The sequence below is a fragment of the Brienomyrus brachyistius genome, chromosome 13 (assembly GCF_023856365.1).
Source record: "Brienomyrus brachyistius isolate T26 chromosome 13, BBRACH_0.4, whole genome shotgun sequence".
In the NCBI taxonomy this organism is placed as follows: Eukaryota; Metazoa; Chordata; class Actinopteri; order Osteoglossiformes; family Mormyridae; genus Brienomyrus; species Brienomyrus brachyistius.
Genome location: NC_064545.1, coordinates 2,582,876 through 2,600,761, shown reverse-complemented (window position 1 = coordinate 2,600,761; position 17,886 = coordinate 2,582,876). Strand labels below are relative to the sequence as shown.

The 17,886-nt window shown below is 41.2% G+C and overlaps 1 protein-coding gene across 1 annotated transcript; it reads right to left on the bottom strand.

The window, feature by feature from the left end:
• Positions 1-176: 176 nt before the first annotated feature.
• On the bottom strand, positions 177-17,506 carry LOC125705824 (CKLF-like MARVEL transmembrane domain-containing protein 4). The gene is made up of 4 exons (XM_048972117.1): positions 16,690-17,506; positions 8,506-8,682; positions 4,432-4,530; positions 177-2,629 (listed from the first exon to the last, which is right to left on the bottom strand). The coding sequence occupies exons 1-4, from the start codon at positions 16,873-16,875 to the stop codon at positions 2,474-2,476; spliced, it is 618 nt and encodes a 205-aa protein (XP_048828074.1). The 5' UTR covers positions 16,876-17,506; the 3' UTR covers positions 177-2,473.
• Positions 17,507-17,886: the final 380 nt, after the last annotated feature.

Sequence of the window (17,886 nt, the reverse complement as noted above, 5' to 3'; positions counted from 1 at the left end):
GGATTTTTTTTACTTTATGGACCTGAAATTTCCACCTCTGCATACCCTTTGATTGTAGTTTCCCTAAGATCAAAGGGAAATTTAAAGAATGCTTTGTGTACTGGTTTACATAGCCATCTATCCCATCATCCAACCACCCGTTTCCCAAATTCCAAAGAACTGCATTAACTGGAAACTTACACAAAGTGTGACTTTTATTACATTTGACAACACAAAAGGAAAGCAGTGCAGTTTTCTTCAAAAAGTATGCTTGATATATCAATTATAGCAATTTCACAAAAATTAAATACATATAAGATGACCAAAACTAACAGTGAGATAAACAATTACATTGAAAGACTATAGAATCCTTAATTACAACATTAACTGACGTTTCCTTTTTGGTTAGACTGAAATAAATTTGGTATAAAAAAATGGAATTTAATGCAAATTCTAATGCAAGTACAAATACAAGATTGGCCACAAGAGACGACGAGAGACAGAACTGGGTCATTTGTTGTGCATCAGCATACTGCAAAAGGAACAGGGTCAATACACAAGACCGAAATGAGCCATGGCCCTAAGCATGACAGGCCAAACTGTGTCAAGATGCAAAGCTGCAGAACACAGGCAGAGCACGGACACCTTGTCACACTCTGCAGATTATGAAATACACCCATCTACCTGCACATAACCCAGGTCAACACTGACCATGGTGCCTAGTGCAGATAGCAATGTGTTACACTTGTATCAACTGTTAATCTTTGTATTACAATGTGAACTAGTTAAAGGAGGCACCAATCATTCGCACTTCGACAATTACACTCTTTTCCTGGTTGATGACTTGAAACTTGAAATGGACAGCCTGCTCAAAGGGGGGGGGGGGGTGGGGGGGGGGCTTGATCATGGTCTGGTCATGAGTGACTGCTTTGTGTCAGTGTAAGACAGTGTTTCCCAATCCGGTTCCGTTTTTGCTCCTTACCGAGAGCAAAAATGTGGACCGTTTGTGGGTACCCAAGATCCAGGTTTGGAAACACCGTGTAAGAAGTTCTTCCTTGAACCGAATGTGTATCAAAAAAGAAGATAATCATTGATTTGGGGAAGTCAGTACCCATCTCCAAATCCACAGTCAATGAGGGAAAAAAAACCTCAGACCCTTTTCTTTGTATTGCAAACAGTCGGCAAACTTCACACAAATTACAGCACCAACTGTTTTCTGAACTTTGCAGCTTAGGTCATTGTTTATGTCCATATCAAGTGATCTTGCACTGTACCGTACCGTATTGCTGTTCTTCTGTTGTCTGGTATGCCGTCTATGTCCTATTTATAATGGATTCTTTAAGGCTGCAACTGAAATTCCACCCAGTGGGATAATAAATTTGACTTGACATTACTTGAAATGAGGAGATTAATTTAACAAAACAAAGAACAAAGCAAGGTGAAAATGCCCCAAGATGTGAGAATGCAGGAAAACAAATTATTTAAAAATTAGTACAGTGCCTTCATTTACAAGGACTCAAATAGTACAAGACTTTTCAAGTAGTTAAACCTAAACATTTTATTCCACATATATTCTTATTTACAAACACCTTCTCCTGCATTCAGGTCATTTAAAGTCAACTGCTTCTATGCAATGTTATTCATATAAAAACACATGGTTATGATTGTCATTAGCTGAAACAAAAACGAAAGCAAAGCCCAGAGTGTTAGATTCAAAGGTGGAAAGTATTCAGCTGGTTGGTTGAAACAAAACCTTGGTCTGGATTTGTACTTACTGGACCTGAACTTTCCACCTCTGGTTAGATTCCTGAGAGATGAAACAGGCCCAAATCCAAACCAGTTCACATATCTTATCATTTTAGTGCTGCCCGCAGAGCCGTCACTCTACATACACACTTCTGTTCATGTGCAGAACAGAATACAAAAGAGGTTCTTTATTTATCCCAATGGGGAAGCAGAGTATTTTTCGCATATCCCATCTTTCTATGAGAGACACAGTGTGTCTCACATGTGAGAGCAAGCTTTCAGGTCAGAGCACAGGGTCAGCCAGTAACTAGCACCCCTAGAAAAGCTTAGAATCTTTATAAAGTATGCTGCTGGCTATGCATTTAGAACCCATGACTTCCCACACATGGACGCAGATCCATAACCCACTGAGCGACACACTGTGTACTTACTTTCAGCTATTAAAGTCTTAGAAATTAAAACCAATAAATGAGACAAACCAACGTTAGTACAGAACCAGAAACCTTCATAAAATTAAATAACAGGACCCAGTCTATTCTAATCAGTTTGCTCAAAACAGTATCCTCCTATATGCTGGGACAACTTCACTGAAGGAGAGGAGCAGCTTTTGAGTACAGAACAGAGAGTGTGTCACATTGCATGTTTCACTCTGACTTCTGGAGCTGAAAAGGGCATGGTTGCCATTGATAGGAACATGCCCAGCAGCCCCGAGCTCTAACGCATCACCCTATCAGTGAGCAAAAGCATATCACTGTACTTCAGATTCAACTCTAGATGTGGTGGGGGCACGTGTGTACTCAGCACTCGGTCCTGTGCCAGGTTGCAGCTCACGATGCCGCCGCCAGTCCCCTACGACCAGGGCTGTATTAAGTCCGAAGGCAACAGTCGCCAGAAAGCCAAATACCTGCAAAGGAAATTATGCAAAGTAATGCAATCAAACTGGACATTGCATGGTGGATGGCAACATTAACACCAGAGCAAGCACCAAAATGATTAATTAATATAAAATCTGATATTAACTGGTTTCATTTTTTGTTCTGCATGTTATTAGACACTTCAAAAATCAGTGTGCTGACCAGGAGAGCAATTAGTTTCCCACTGTACATGAAAACACACACACATTTACACAATGTCCTTTCTTCTGACTGCTTGTAATTCATATTCGACTCGCAGAGGGTGCAGCAGTTAGTTTAAAAAGGAGCACAGAATTTTGTACCAAACTCATTATTCAGGTCAGGGAGACTGGGTTGGAGACTTGGGCAGCACAGAGCATAAAGCCAGGGTACACCTTGGAGAGAATGCCCACTCATGGCAGTTTTACCTACACAGATCTGATTGTCGACAATCTGGCTGGTTAGCTCTCTATCATTTTTCATTCTGTCCTCAGAACATTTTTGTGTAAATAAAACTCACATGAGTGAATACCCGGCCTTCCTAGGCCATATACATACCCAGTTACACTCTGAACACGAGCTCTACTGCAAAGAGAGACTAATTACAGCGCGGTTCCAGCTCGCTTTGGTTCTCCATTGTAGAACGGTCGGCTTGGTAAAGCGACAGTGACATAAAACCAAGGAGATGCTTTACTGTTTGGTGAACATCATGATTTACTATGTGTTAATTTTGTAATTTTCTAGTACATCTATGAGAATGCGTGTTTTATGTTAGCATAAAATGCCTGTGGGATTAGCTTTCACTTGTGTAGATTTGCATTACAAGCACATTCCATTCAACTGTTCTATAGTACTTTTTTAAGCTAGAGGTTAGAAATTTTTAAGTTTCAAGTTAACAGGCCTGAGTTAATACATTGTGATGTGCCATGCTACTGATAATGAATAAAATATGAAATATACCCATTTTTCCCTTCATATACTCCATTTGCAGAACACCGGTATCCCTTTGCATTTCAACCAATCAGATGGTGCTGACACAAGCAGCTCATTTTGGTCACGCTTTTGGCCCTGCTAGTAAGCAGAGCCACGTCAGCGTGGGTACAGCTCAGGTGAGACTCATTTGGTAGAAGTGCAAAAGCATGATTAAAGATTCCAGCTGCCCTAACTGCATGCCTTTGGACTACAGAAGGTAACAGAGTTGCCAGAGGGAACCCAGACAACAGGCGGGGTGTGAGGCAACAGTGCTATCCACGGAAGCACTGAGCCACCCAAAAGCTTGTATTAAAAAAAGAAATCTGACATTAGTCTAACGTTAGAATGTTAGACTAACGCCAGCTAGTATGTGGAAATCAGTAAGGCTTCCTTCAATATTTGGACATCAAATCAGAAATTTAATTTTCTCTCAAGGCTTTTTGGTTAGTTACTTTAAAATTTTAACACCGTGCCAGCAAACCTATTCATGGTGAAGAAAAGAACAGTAAAACAGATTGAACAAATAAAAAGGTTAAAACATCATAAATTGGAAATGATCACAAACAGGCAAAACGATTTAAATGGGGTGTTTAAGATTACAAGCCTTTTTGGTAAAATAAAGAAAAGGCATGTTTGGGGACTACAGTTTAAAATCAAAGGTGCTTCCCTTTTAGCAGATCAATTCCCCAAATGGAACTGTGAAAGTTCATAGAACAAGCCCTGGTGATAAAGCTTTTTACAAATCCCAGGAGCTGCTAGCATAGTTTTGTAAAAATCTACCCCAGGGTGGGACAGGAATCCGCTCGATGTGGCACGGTCAGGCACAGAAGGAGTTACTCACCATAGCCGTGATCTCAGCACCAGACTTGTGGTTCAGCGCAGCCATGATCGCGGAGGCCAGGAAGAATAACAAGGTGCAGGCAGACACACAGATAAGGTCCTGTGGATGGAGGCACAGCTGATTAGCATATGCTAGCACTGACTAGCAAGTCTAACTGAACACTGCTGTAACAGACATGAGCTAAACTGTACAATACAGAGAGAATTAGAGCGGGGGAGGGAGAGAGAGAGAAAGGAGGCATTTTAATAAATTAAAATTACTGTGCCCTGTTCCCAACTTGCCCAAACTTATGATCAACGTCGTACATCGCGTTTGTAAATCCTTCTCCAAAGTACCAACGAGTAAAGTAGAGAAAGGCTTTAAGATGTTTGCCTTGTCTTACATCCACGGATATGAAGGGGAGTCTTATTTGTTCAACTTTGTGGCTGGTGTTAGACTAAGACATGAAGAAGAAAAAAAATCGATTATGATGATCATCCGATTATAATTATCAATTTCGCCCCGGCAGACGTGTTCACTATAAGCGGTAAAGTAAAATGTGGCAATAAATTATATGAATATGATTATATGCAATAAATTACATTTCTTGCTCGGAATTTGCCGGACTAAAGTAGCTACAGATTTGCATACGGCCTGTTGAGACACCTGCTTTTATTCATATGGAGTGTTTTGTTGTTAGTTAGGACCTTTGTAAATAGTGTTAACTGGCAGTTTTGCCTGTTTTCCCTGTCTGAGCCTAATGTATAATACAGTCGAACCTCGTTACTACGTACCCTGGATACAACGTTTTCACCAATTCCCAAAATTCACAAATTCCCGTTTTTAGCCTATGTATTATTCCAATAGCAGCCATTGTTTACAGCGTACACCCTTACAGCGTAAACTTCGATACAACATCCAAATTTCTGGAGAAAATACGAAAACTAACCATCGTTACAACGTACAGCGCTCTCCCCGCCCACCACAACTTGTGTCGCTACATCTACCTGTATCTACCTCATCTTCGCTCGACAATGCACCAATTTGGATGCGAATGTTTATTTTAAAAATCCATTTTGACCAGCCGTTGTGTATTTTCATTGCCGTTTATCGCCTGCCGGAACTAAGTAATCGTGAGTAATTTAAGGAAAATTTAAAGGATCCAAATGAGCTTTGTTGAATTATTTAACAAGTAATAATGTGTTCACTTGTTTTGTAGTCAATTTAAGGGTCTGTTCTATTAAAGTTTTATCATTTACATGGATATTTCGTGAGTTCTTTCATCCATCTTGCACTAAGTGGTTACAACGTTCTATGCTTATAACGTACATGTTTTTGATATCCCGTCTTGTACGTAGTAACGAGGTTCGACTGTATTTTAAGGGCGGTTTTGTTTACAGAGACTTCATACTCCATTTTATTTATTGTTTTTGGCTGTGTTTGGTTTTTATTCAACTACATTTTTGTTAACAGAGACTGAGATGAGTCAATTTTAGTTATTGTTTTTGGTTGTTCTGTTTATTTTGGATATTAAAAATCTCTTCCAGTCCCAGTGTTAAATGTTCTTTAGAAATTAAAGTTTATTGATCATTGAAAGGGTGTACTTGCATTAATATGCCATTATTACTACATCAGTTGAAAATGGTCTCACAACGGCAATATTATTGTTTATCGCAACAATTCCTGGGACAATTAATCGGCCTATGAACAGTAACAATACTGTTCTTACAAAAGAACACATAAGGGAAACCAGTCCAAATGAATTCCAGAAAATCTGACTACCAGTATCAGAAAACATCCACACAAAGCAGAACTGGCATCATCCTGTTGGGTAGCTTATGTGGGACAGCAAGCAGACCATTGTGTATGACCCGGATGCTTTGGGCGCATCCCAGCAACTCCTCAGTAAACACAAGAGCACGTACCCCAGCCACCACTCTTGCGTACCTGCTACCCATGGGAGTCTCTCTGCCTTGCTTGCATGGAGAGAGGTGGTACATCAACATGAATGCATGCATGCACCTACTTTACTAAATGCAACTCAAATAAAAAACAAAAACAAATAAACAATAGATCCTTGGGCCGGATAGCTTAAGTATTTACCTCATTAAGTGTTAATAGCAAAAATGTTTTGAGCACTAATGAAAGTGGTGACTCCAGCAGGGAAAATTAATATTCTTCATTAATCTGTGCAGTGAGGCCTGATGCTCTTGTATTATTCATCCTGGCACTTCAGACCTAGAGTATGTTTATGCGTAAGAATAAGCCTTAGCAAAGTGGCTCAAAAAGCAAGGAGTCACATTTATGATCTCTATGGCCCAGCAAAGTGTCCATTCCTTTGTACCTCTGAAACTGCGTTTAAATGTAGGTTTGTGCTCCATTAACAACAAAGCATGAAAAGGGGCATTCGGCAACAGGCACAGACTTGCTATTTAAAACAAAAAACAAGAAAACAGTCAGGGCCAGAAGTGCAGAGCTGCCGAGGGGGTGTCCATTTCTTAAGGGCACATTGAGCTACACAAACCACACACTGTAATCATGCACTTTGTTTAGAGCACAGCTGGAACACATGACTTCTCCTCCCATTGGCATGCAGAGCTATCAGGAGGGCAGGTTTTGTAGAAGTTTCCCACAATTCCGCAGGGCAGGGGCCAAAACAACAGAAACCCATTTCCTGGCTGTATGCACTGAGCCATTGGCCAACATCAGCACTTGAGTTTCAGGAGGTGACCTTCCAGCTTTACGAGCCTGAAGAACCAGATGTTGCTCTCAGATTGCCTCGATGCTTTCTTAGAAATAGCTTTGGCACACCTTTAAAAAAGATAATCAAGATTCAGCCAAATGGTCAAGGTGGATGTTTCTGCCTGTCAAAAATAAGCACCTGTGGTTTAAATTATTCAGCTGCTACTATATATGGGATGAACCGTGACCAAAAACATCCAAAATCCACACATCCCACTTTTGCATGTAGCATGGTTATGGAACAAACAGCCGACTGATGTCACTTTTTATTTAACCAAAACTGTGCACCATGCACGCAAATTCATGAAGGATCGAGCATGCAAACACCCTCTTCCTTATCTACACATATCTGAGAGCGAAGGAAGCCAGCAGCGTTTAGCAGAGCAGAGAGTGGTGTTTTTCTTGGGATGTTTTGTCCAGTCACACAATGAAGCGAGCAGGACCTGCTGCCTTTGTCCTGCATCCATATGCCAGAGTGTGGTAAACTATGCTACAAGCTTCAGGTGCCACCATCACACCATAGATCAGAAAGGGGATGGAACCATGCGAGAAAGAAAGACTTCATTCCTCTGTCCCCACCAAAACGACTGTTGAAATCCATAAAGGCTCAATCTTGATCCGTGAAATGGGTGATTCATACATCCTTCAAGTCAGAAAATCACTGTCATTTATTCTTTAAAAGCCTGGCCAAAAAGAACATCAGCTGCAGGGCCTACTATCTGAGAGTACAAATAACAGTAAAACCCCCCTCTGCAGCTGCCCCAAGACAATTACCCTCAGCAACAGGGTAATTTCAGCAAACAAGAGGCTCTCGGTTTTCACGCTGAATGCTGTGTCATGTGGAAATCAGCTGCGACGTCCAAGATATTAACAGAGAGGAGCTGCATGAGTGACCCAGCTACAACACGCTGCATGAGTGACCTCAGCCAACAAAAGGAAGTTCACACTGATTGGTCCACTAGCCTGGAGAAAAGGTGGCACTGAGCCCAACCACGGCCTATAGAGCAGACCTTCCTGCTTATGAGACACATTAAATAGAAACAGCACACAACACTGTCAAAACCACAAGGCTCACTGTTGTAAGACTAATATTACCACAGGCTGCTTTAATTCATCGCTGGGGATTTCACTGCCTGCTGCTAAATTAAATAATGCAATGAATACAAACATCAACCAATCAGTTTCAAAGCCTCATTTCATCCAGGACTCCCTTTAAATTATGATTAGTCATCTCTAAAAAGTGATCTTGTAGTTCGTGAAGTCCGGACAAAGAAAGCTGCAACCAGGAAAGGAAAGAGAAAGAAAGCCAATTGTACAAGTCACTTGGGTGGGATAGGTCATCCTGATTCTCACCATAAGGATCCAGTTGATGTGGGAGATTTTAGTGTTGAGGTTGAGGCTGAAGATTAGCAGCAGGGCACAGGTGCTGAGGAAGGCGCTGCAGCTGATGAATTCGAAGAAGTAGATGCTGCTGCAGGGGAGACACGTCATGACGGCCTCGATGCCGATGAACGCGATGAGGGAGAAGAGCTGTGGAGGGAAGCAGGACCACATAAAAATAATAGCGTCACAGGAAACATCCAAGGAAAGATGACCAACCCAACACCCAACACCATGGAGCGTATCCCATGGTAGCTAATATGTCAAAATCAAAGTCACATGACATCAAAAGGGAAACAAGTCTTATATGCCCTACAAATAACAAGGCTAATCTGATTTGCTCTTCTGTTGGTGGACATTGGATTAATCAAAATTTGTACTTGGGTACTGTTGAGATCCGTCGGATGCGAGAACGGGTGATCGCTCGGGCAGGCGGGCAAGGAGCAGGCAGACAGGCGGAATACGGAGTAACAGGGATTTATTCCGGTAACGGGGAACAGGAAACATCGGACGAAGACTACCGTCAACGAACATCAATGACAGACACTGAACTGAGGCAAGACGAGGACTGAGATAGACCAGACAACAGGGTACAGCTGGGTACAATCAGGGAAGCACACGTGGATAATCAGGGGGGCGTGGCACACACGAGGATCGGACGAGCTGGGCGTGACAGGTACAGACTCATTACAAAATATTTCTGGATTTTCTTTGTTCTCCAGAGATACATTGTTATTTTCAGTAACAGAATTCATCATTACTTTGTGGAGGTACAGGCATTAGTAGTACGATAAAAGCAAAAAGAACACGTGAGGCATATAGAGGTGCTGGGAAAGGAACACTCAGTAGAGAATAATCAGTGGACAACAATAATTTTTCCTTCAAAAACCACATTGTTTATTAAACAAATGAAAAACAAGTACGCATACTGTCCCATAAGAAACATAAGAAATTTACAAACGAGAGGAGGCCATTCGACCCATCAAGCTCGTTTGGGGAGAACTTAACTAATAGCTCAGAGCTGTTTAATCTTATCTAGCTCTGATTTAAAGGAACCAAGGGTTTTAGTTTGTGCTGCACTAGTAGGAAGACTATTCCATACTCTAACTACACGCTGCGTAAAGAAGTGTTTTCTCGAATTCAGTTTAAAATGGTCTCCTGCTAATTTCCACTTATGGCCTATGGAGTTCTAGTATTTAAACTAATATTGAAATAGCTGCCTCGTGCCCACTGCTTCTGGGATAGGCTCCAGACCCCCGCGACCCAGTAGGATAAGCGGTTTGGAAAATGGATGGATGGATGGATTGATTGAAATAGCCATTTGGCTGAACAGCATCCAGACCTGTTAGAATCTTATATACCTGGATCATGTCCCACCTTAGTCTCCTTTGCTCGAGGCTAAACAGATTCAGTTCAGCTAACCTCTCCTCATAAGACATTCCTCTAAGACCTGCACACAATAATCTAGGTGGGATCTTACCAAGGAACTATAAAATCGTAGCATCACTTCCCTTGTCTTAAACTCCACACACCTAGAGATGTAACCCAACATTCTACTGGCCTTTTTTATTGCTTCCCACACTGTTGAGAGTGGGACATGGAAACATCAACATACATACCGAGATCTTTCTCATAATCAGCTACCTTTATTTCAGTGGAACCCATAAAATATCTGTACTTTATATTGAGTTTAAGCAAGAGCCATTTGTGGGGGATGACATCAAAGGCCTTCTGGAAATCTAAGTAGATTACATCCTAGGTCTTTTTGTAATCAATTTCTCTTGTAGCTTCCTCAAAGTACTCAAGTCAAAGAATCTACCCCTCCTAAATCCATGTTGGCTATCCCTCAGAATGTTACTTGCATCCTGGTAATCTACCATTTCCACTTGGATTATACCTTCCATTATTTTTCCAGTAATGCTAGTTAAACTAATTGGCCTATAGTTTGCTGGGTTACTTCTATCCCCTTTTTTGAATATGGGTGTTATTTTAGCATGCTTCCAATAAGATATTACCACACCTGCAGATAACGATTTCTGGAATATTAAAGTTACAGGTTGGCTAAGAATATCCCTCATCTCTTTTAAAACTATAGGTAAGATGCCATCAGGGCCCTGCGATTTATTTATTTTGAGCTTAAAGAGTTATTTACAGGTGTATGTGCTTCAAAACTTTAACAAGCGACCAAACTTTCAAAAGTAAAACTACTCCACCACTTCTGGTCCAAAATATACCAAGTCAAAAAATTTTTAAAATTGCAGCAATTCATTTTTTCTTGGATAATCTAAGTTTATCATTTTTGAGTGAAGAAGTTAAACCATGACAAATGGAGGTTTTAATTACAGGTGGGTCTGTCTCACATCTGATGAGCATGTAGTGTTACATCTAATTACTGCTGTACAGTGGATTAATGCATTTGGTTTGATCCAAAGTTAAAGAATACAGACAGAAAGGAGCCACTGTTAGGTCATGTGAGCCCCCCCTACAGGCCCATACACCTGCCACAGTAAAGGATGAGGAGAGGAGAGCCCCCCCCCCTCACCCAGAAGCCATATGGACCATCATTCCTCCCTATCAGCTTCCCTTCTAGGGTCTCCAGAGGTGAGGGGCTATATGCCTTGTTTCAGAGCTGAGGAGTATTAAAAGCTGACATAAGGGCAGGGCAATTAAATTTCAATTACTTCCAATGAGTATCAAAACAAAATAACATATTACATGATTATCGTGCTGCATTTTGTTTCACAATAACATTTTGACTTGTATTACAAATCCAGCACAGCCCTGTTTTTTTTGCTTCTCAATTGCATTATATTTAGAGTTCAAGGAAATTCACTGCTAAAAAGTGAATATTTTTTGAAAAATTCAATAAATGCATATTATTTCCAAAGTCAGTGAATAATCATGTAAAATAATTGTGATTTCAATACTGATCAAAACAATCGTCATTATGATTTTTACCATAAATCAAATAGACCTAGCTGAGATCCAGCTCTCCTGTGAACCACTGTCCTACACCCTCTCAGCACTGCACCCCTCAAAAAAAGTGTGACTGCTTGGGTTGTGACCCAATTTCAGAAATCTTACATTTTTACACTCTAAACATCCAAGCAGAAGGAGAAGCCATTTGACATAATACCGTGTTGGAAATTGGAAGAAAGTTGCAAATTTGCTAAAGTAAAACTGGATAATTAACTCCTCATAACATTCTACAGTCTTACAATCTAATCTGAAACAATCTGAAAAAGAAAATGTTAGAAGTTTAACTGTTCATGTATCGTCACTCAGGCCAATAACATTCACAATAATTTTTCTTCCTTTTGTAAAACCGATAATCCCGTCATACCCCATTAGGAAACATAAAACCAGGTGAATTCCCTTGTAACCTACACCACTTCATTTCCTGAGAAGTGCCGTTGAAAAACAAAACAAAAACACCTTTGCAAACCCACAGTACTGCATGGTATCTCCCAAAAACATGGATGCTGATGTTAATCGCAAGCGCAGGAGAAACATTGAATTTTGGTTATTCAGCGATACTTTTAAAAAGTGCACCAATCAAAACATGCTCCCTCTTCCCTAACCTTTCTGTGTTAGACGTCAGTGGGTCCTGGGGGAACCAACATTGTGCTGTTGGAGTGGCCTGGCTGCTGAGCAGGATCAAGCCGACGTGCATCAGAGTTGCCTGGGCCAGATAAAAGGCATCGCTTTCCACCGCCATTCCACACACGGTTATTGCCTGCTGGTCATTTGCATTTCATCTAGCTTGTTGAATCTGTCAGAAGAAGCTCCAACAAAAAAATCCAGGTAAGTTTCTTGGTCTTAAAATGATTTTAATGTTGAAATCGAGAGCAGAACGGAAATCTAGCACAAGCTCAAGTGAAAGAAATCCACCAAAACAAATCTTTAATGTTGATGTTCACTAGGAAAAAAGGGCATAAATCCTAAGTTATTTAAATCCGTCGACCAAGCTGTGTTTTGCAGGAGGAATCCTGCTGAGTAGCACTGGCAGAGAAGAAAAGCCAAACTCTACAGGGAAACTCTTGGTACCATTTATCAAGCCAACCCCACTGAGCTGCTTCTTTGACTAGCCATGTCCTTCCAATTGATGATAAATACAGGTCCTCACCCCTCTGTGAAGTTCCAGGAGAGACTCAAACGGTTACAGTTGACATTTCTGCATTGCGACTTTCCTCATTACAGTTTTCATGTATCGTGAGGTTGGCATAGGACATTAAATGGGGACATTGTGGGAGTTTTTGGGAGTTTTGCGAAAGCTGCAGATGAAACGAAAAGGCCAGCAGATGACAAGATCTTTAGTAACTCAAACATACATAAAATATTATGTACAGTGCTGGCTTGGAGGAGGCCTCTCACACGATCTCAGTCACCTCACAGTGATCTCACATTTCTCTTATCTTTCTGTGTTGTTTTAGTGTCTTCAACTGTACTAAATGCTTCACTACGCTTACCAAAGGGACCATGCAGTTTTTCCAGATCGCAGAGGGCCTGCACCCTAACCCCTACAATTTTGAAGGGTCAACTGTACTTGCTAAGCTCTCTGGCTGCCTGTATTTTGAGACCAACACCAATTAAACTTGCCAGTAAGTTTTAACTCCGAGAAGCAAATGTTTCTCATTCATAACATTGTTAAGACACTCATTTGAAGGAGGTGAGACAAAAGTATCCGACAGCTTCATCCAGGAATAAAGAGGAGCTAATGAAACACCAGAAGATACTCCTCACATATTCAAACAAGTTTATACTGTAGTGTACTGTATCCATCCATCCATCCATCCATTTTCCAAACCGCTTATCCTACTGGGTTGCGGGGGGTCCGGAGCCTATCCCGGAAGTAATGGGCACGAGGCAGGGAACAACCCAGGATGGGGGGCCAGCTCATCGCAGGGCACACTCACACACCATTCACTCACACATGCACTCCTACGGGCAATTTAGCAACTCCAATTAGCCTCAGCATGTCTATGGACTGTGGGGGGAAACCAGAGTACCCGGAGGAAACCCCACGACGACATGGGGAGAACATGCAAACTCCGCACGCATGTGACCCAGGGTACTGTATACTGTAATTAAAATAATGAAGTACAAATGTATAGAGTAATATATGTATATATGTACAAATGTATGTATGTATGTATGTGTGTGTGTGTATATATATATATATATATATATATATATATATATATATATATATATATATATATATATATATATATATATATATATATATATATGAATGTTAGAGACTGAACGCTAGCTTAATGAATACTGAGTGACTGCGGAAACGAGATTGAGACAGGGTAATGCGAGATGAGATCCTTGATGCTGAGACGCCGTGCTGCTGTTTCCAAGGCCAAAGGGTCAGTCCGTGCCAAATCAACCAATGTCCAGAAAAGTTCCATGGGCATCATTCCTGATTTTGATGAAAGCTTGGTATTTTGATCCTTATAGAGAACACTGAAAATTCCCCAAGTTTTATTGAAAAATTCTGAAGCAGTCCACAGTTATGGCCCTTTCAAATCTGGGTGCCACGCCCCTTTTTTGCACTCGCGAATTGCACATACAACTTGTAAGTGTTTTCAGGAGACCATATCTTCATTTCTAAGCATGCTAGAGAGCTGACAATTGCTCTCCTGGCCTACTTTTCCCTGCTCTTTCAGAATCTGGCATTAAAAAGGGAAGCACTTCAAAGTTATGGACCTGCAAACATCAGTTTTTGGTTCAACCCCAGACACTTTTTTCGGACTCTGACCCCAAGCTGTGGGGTCACCACCACAGCTACATCCAGTATTCTTCTATATTTTTGTTATTTGAGGAAGATATTGTAAGCAGATGCAAATTCATTCTAAATAACCATTTATTCTTCTGATATATTGCCATCTGAAAATGGTCACAGGTGAGAAACCCCCCACAGGACCCTCTACTTCAGGGGTGTGGTTGACTGTGTAGATAGTTAGTGATGGGAATGAAACTCATACAGTTGAAAGAAGCATATCTGAACTATAAATGCTGAAAATAAAACTATCTCAACTCAACCCCTTCAATATAAACTCCCAGGGTCAAATATGACATTTTCAAGTTAGTCCGGATGGATTGACCAAAGAATATCTAAGAACTGTGAACATGGCTTCTCATTAATTCAATGATGCTACTAGTAGGTTTTTCAAATTTAAGATCTGATTTAAGTATCTCTGACTGACAGTGGTCCTTCTCATTTGATTCACATTTCAAGAGGTGTATTCTCAAAAATGACCTCTTGGCAGCTAAACGGAAACACCTGAAAATGTCATATTTGACGCTGGGAGTTTATATTGAAGGGGTCAGCAGTTCAAGCCTCAGCAGATTAATCATATCTGTGGGCCCTTGAGCAAGGCCCTTAACCCTCTGCTCCTGGGGCACCAGTACAGGTGGTTGCCCTTTGCTGCCAAGCTTGCTCTCACCTATCAATACAGTATCTTCCTTTCAAATAACCACATAGACCTATACAATCTACTGAAAGAAATATTCAGGAAAATAAATGTTTCATGGGTAAATGATTACCCAGTCTGCCGCCAGTCAATAGTGCTTTAACAAACCAGACAAGCCACAGGAAGATGATGCCAAGACAAAGACTTCCTCCAGTGGATACAAAGGAAGGAGGTCGCAGGCCCATCTTGGGAATGCGGGATCAAGTTTTCTGCCTGTAATGAACACCTGTAGCCCTGACATGACTACCTTTCAAAAGGAATAGGTGCTGCGACCAGGAATATCACAGCATATACAAAAGCTATTCTATCTACTTTGCACAACAAGAGAGATCATCCGCTGTTGCATAAAACCAGAGGTGGCAATTTCAGGTCCAGAAAGTAAAAATCCAGACCAGGATTTTGTTTCAACCAACCAGTTGAATACTATGTGACTGACTCTTTATGCTCAACTGGTTGGTTGAAACAAAGTCCTGGTCTGGATTTTTACTTTCTGGACCTGAAATTGACACCTCTGCATAAAACATCACCATCATTAATATACATTTATCATACATATACTGATTAGGCAAAACTACAGGATGATACGTACAAGTCAAAAGATGATTTTCATCAAGGGGCAGGTGATTCCAAGGGTCCCTGAGTGACAGGGGCCCTAAAAAATTTGAACGTAATTGGATTGGTCTGGGTTGAAGGCCCTATAAAATGTTTTCATGGGGCCCAAACACTCTAGCAACACCCATGTTTCCAGCTTATGATATTACCAAAAATATCAGTACATATGCCGTTCAGGTTTCATTTACAAAGAAATCATTTCAGAAACATGTAAAACTGAATGCAAATAAGTACCAATCTGACTTTATAATCCTTGTGATAATTTATATCCTGGTCCCTATGTACACTGTACGCAGTGCTTAAAGTAAATAGTGAAGATCTAAACAGAGTAACAAGCTACTTTTAATCCAAGCTGGTAGCCTAAAACGAACATGCCACCTCTAGGCTCTCAGGCTCGTTTATAACATTTCTACATTAAATTAGCAGAACAACACAGCCTTAATTATTATTAAATAGCGAAGCAGAAATAAAAATGTGCACATTCATGCATAAATGAGCCGGGGCGCTTTACATAAACAGTGTATCCATTGAATCGGATAACAAACAAGGAACTGGAAAATTCTAGAAAAATACAAAACCGATCTAAACACAGAGACACTGTTCTGTAATTCATCTTCTTTTTATCAAGCACCGGAACGACATCCTTGTTTTTCCAAGTCTGCAATTCTACCCAGATAAATATCTACCACTGAAAAAGAGAAGACGGTTTTGATCATTTCCATTTGTACAATAATTCACGAAAGCTATAAAAATCGCTGCATGTACACGCTGCAAACACAGCACCTGCTTTATAAGTCCTCACACGCTATAGTACTCATTACGTAAAACTTCACCACAAATAACAATATGGCTTCAGTGCGCGAGACTGAACCACACTCGCTGAGTCACTTAATAATAACGCATGCAATATTTTTTTCTCTCACTGAAGTATTTCTTGAAATTTATTCTAAACGCCGCGAAGGAAACTAGGTCAAGAATATACTGAGAAATTTTGTTAGAAGTAAAAGTGAGTGTCTGTATTTACAAGCTGACCTGACAAGCAGAGAGGTGCGCTACTTACCAGCTGGAGGATTTTGAGGATGCCGACGCTGGATCTCAGATAGTCAGTGTCCCACCTGATACCGCCCAGTCGGCTTCTGGACTGCACAGGCTCCGTAGTGGGCTGATAGGGGCTGTTTGCCCCGGAGATCATTGAAGTGTTCGAGGCCTCGCCCCCAGTTCCACTCATCCCCTCGGCATTTCTCATCTTGACAATTCGTATGTAGTATTATAAGCAATAACGCGGATACTGCTTCAGTATATAACTAATTATTACAAACGTTACGTTATACACAAACTAAAAATGAAAACTGCACGACTAAGAATAACTACTTTAGTAAACCGCGTCGGAGCAATTTTAATGTTATTTTGAGCCAGAACGATCCAATCCCGTCTTGTTCATTCCCGCACATCTGCCCGAAGTGCTCGAAACCGGTGTATTAATTATGTAGTAATCAAACAGAAACTCGCAGCCTGGTGATAATTGATTCATTGGCTTACTTTCACTCAGCACACCCCATCGATTCATTTTCGAGCTGGAAAGGAAAGCATGCTCCTCTCATCGTTACACTTTCGCTTATAGACGCCTGCCCTTTCCTTAGCCTACACCATAGGTGGAAAAACGAGACATTAGCTCCAGAGTATTACACTCTAGAGGCCATGGCCGAAATGCCGATCTTGCTCCGCTGATGTCGCTCCAGGCGTCAGTCCCCGCCCCGTCGGTCACTCGCTTCCAGCTTCCGCCAAGGAGGAAATGCGCACCAAGGCAGGAATCCAAACCAGTTGAAAACGTCTCGGTCCGCTAAATCCAGAGGCGTCACACTTCCGCATGCTCCTCCAAACCCCCCTTCCTCTTAACGGGATGCTTAGAACATAAGAGACATACCAAACCGGAAGTACCGCCACTGGAGCGTCCTGAAACCGAAATTGAAGGACCTGGAAGAGTGAAGGCAATGGGAATCCGCAATTATAATTACATAAATACAGGTTTGTAGGATGTAGGAAACTAATTCACTTCGACAGCAGGCGTTACAAGTTGTCCACGGTAACTTGGCGTTTTGGGATCGTAACATGGATTGAAAGACGCTGAAAGAATTAACTGTAATTGTCTCCCGATTGATTATCCTATTGGTTTGAGAAAAGAATGGGCATTAATTATCGGGGGGAGGGGGTCACCTACCAACAATCAAAACCACCCCCCCCCCGGACCCTCCTGAAT

Excerpts from the sequence above, each read along its gene's own strand:
- LOC125705824 (XM_048972117.1), bottom strand. The coding sequence starts at position 16,875 with ATGAGAAATGCCGAGGGGATGAGTGGAACTGGGGGCGAGGCCTCGAAC. Across the intron at positions 8,683-16,689 it reads TCCTCAAAATCCTCCAGCTG|CTCTTCTCCCTCATCGCGTT; the intron begins GTAAGTAGCGCA and ends TTCCCTCCACAG. Across the intron at positions 2,630-4,431 it reads GTGCTGAGATCACGGCTATG|GTATTTGGCTTTCTGGCGAC; the intron begins GTGAGTAACTCC and ends TTTCCTTTGCAG.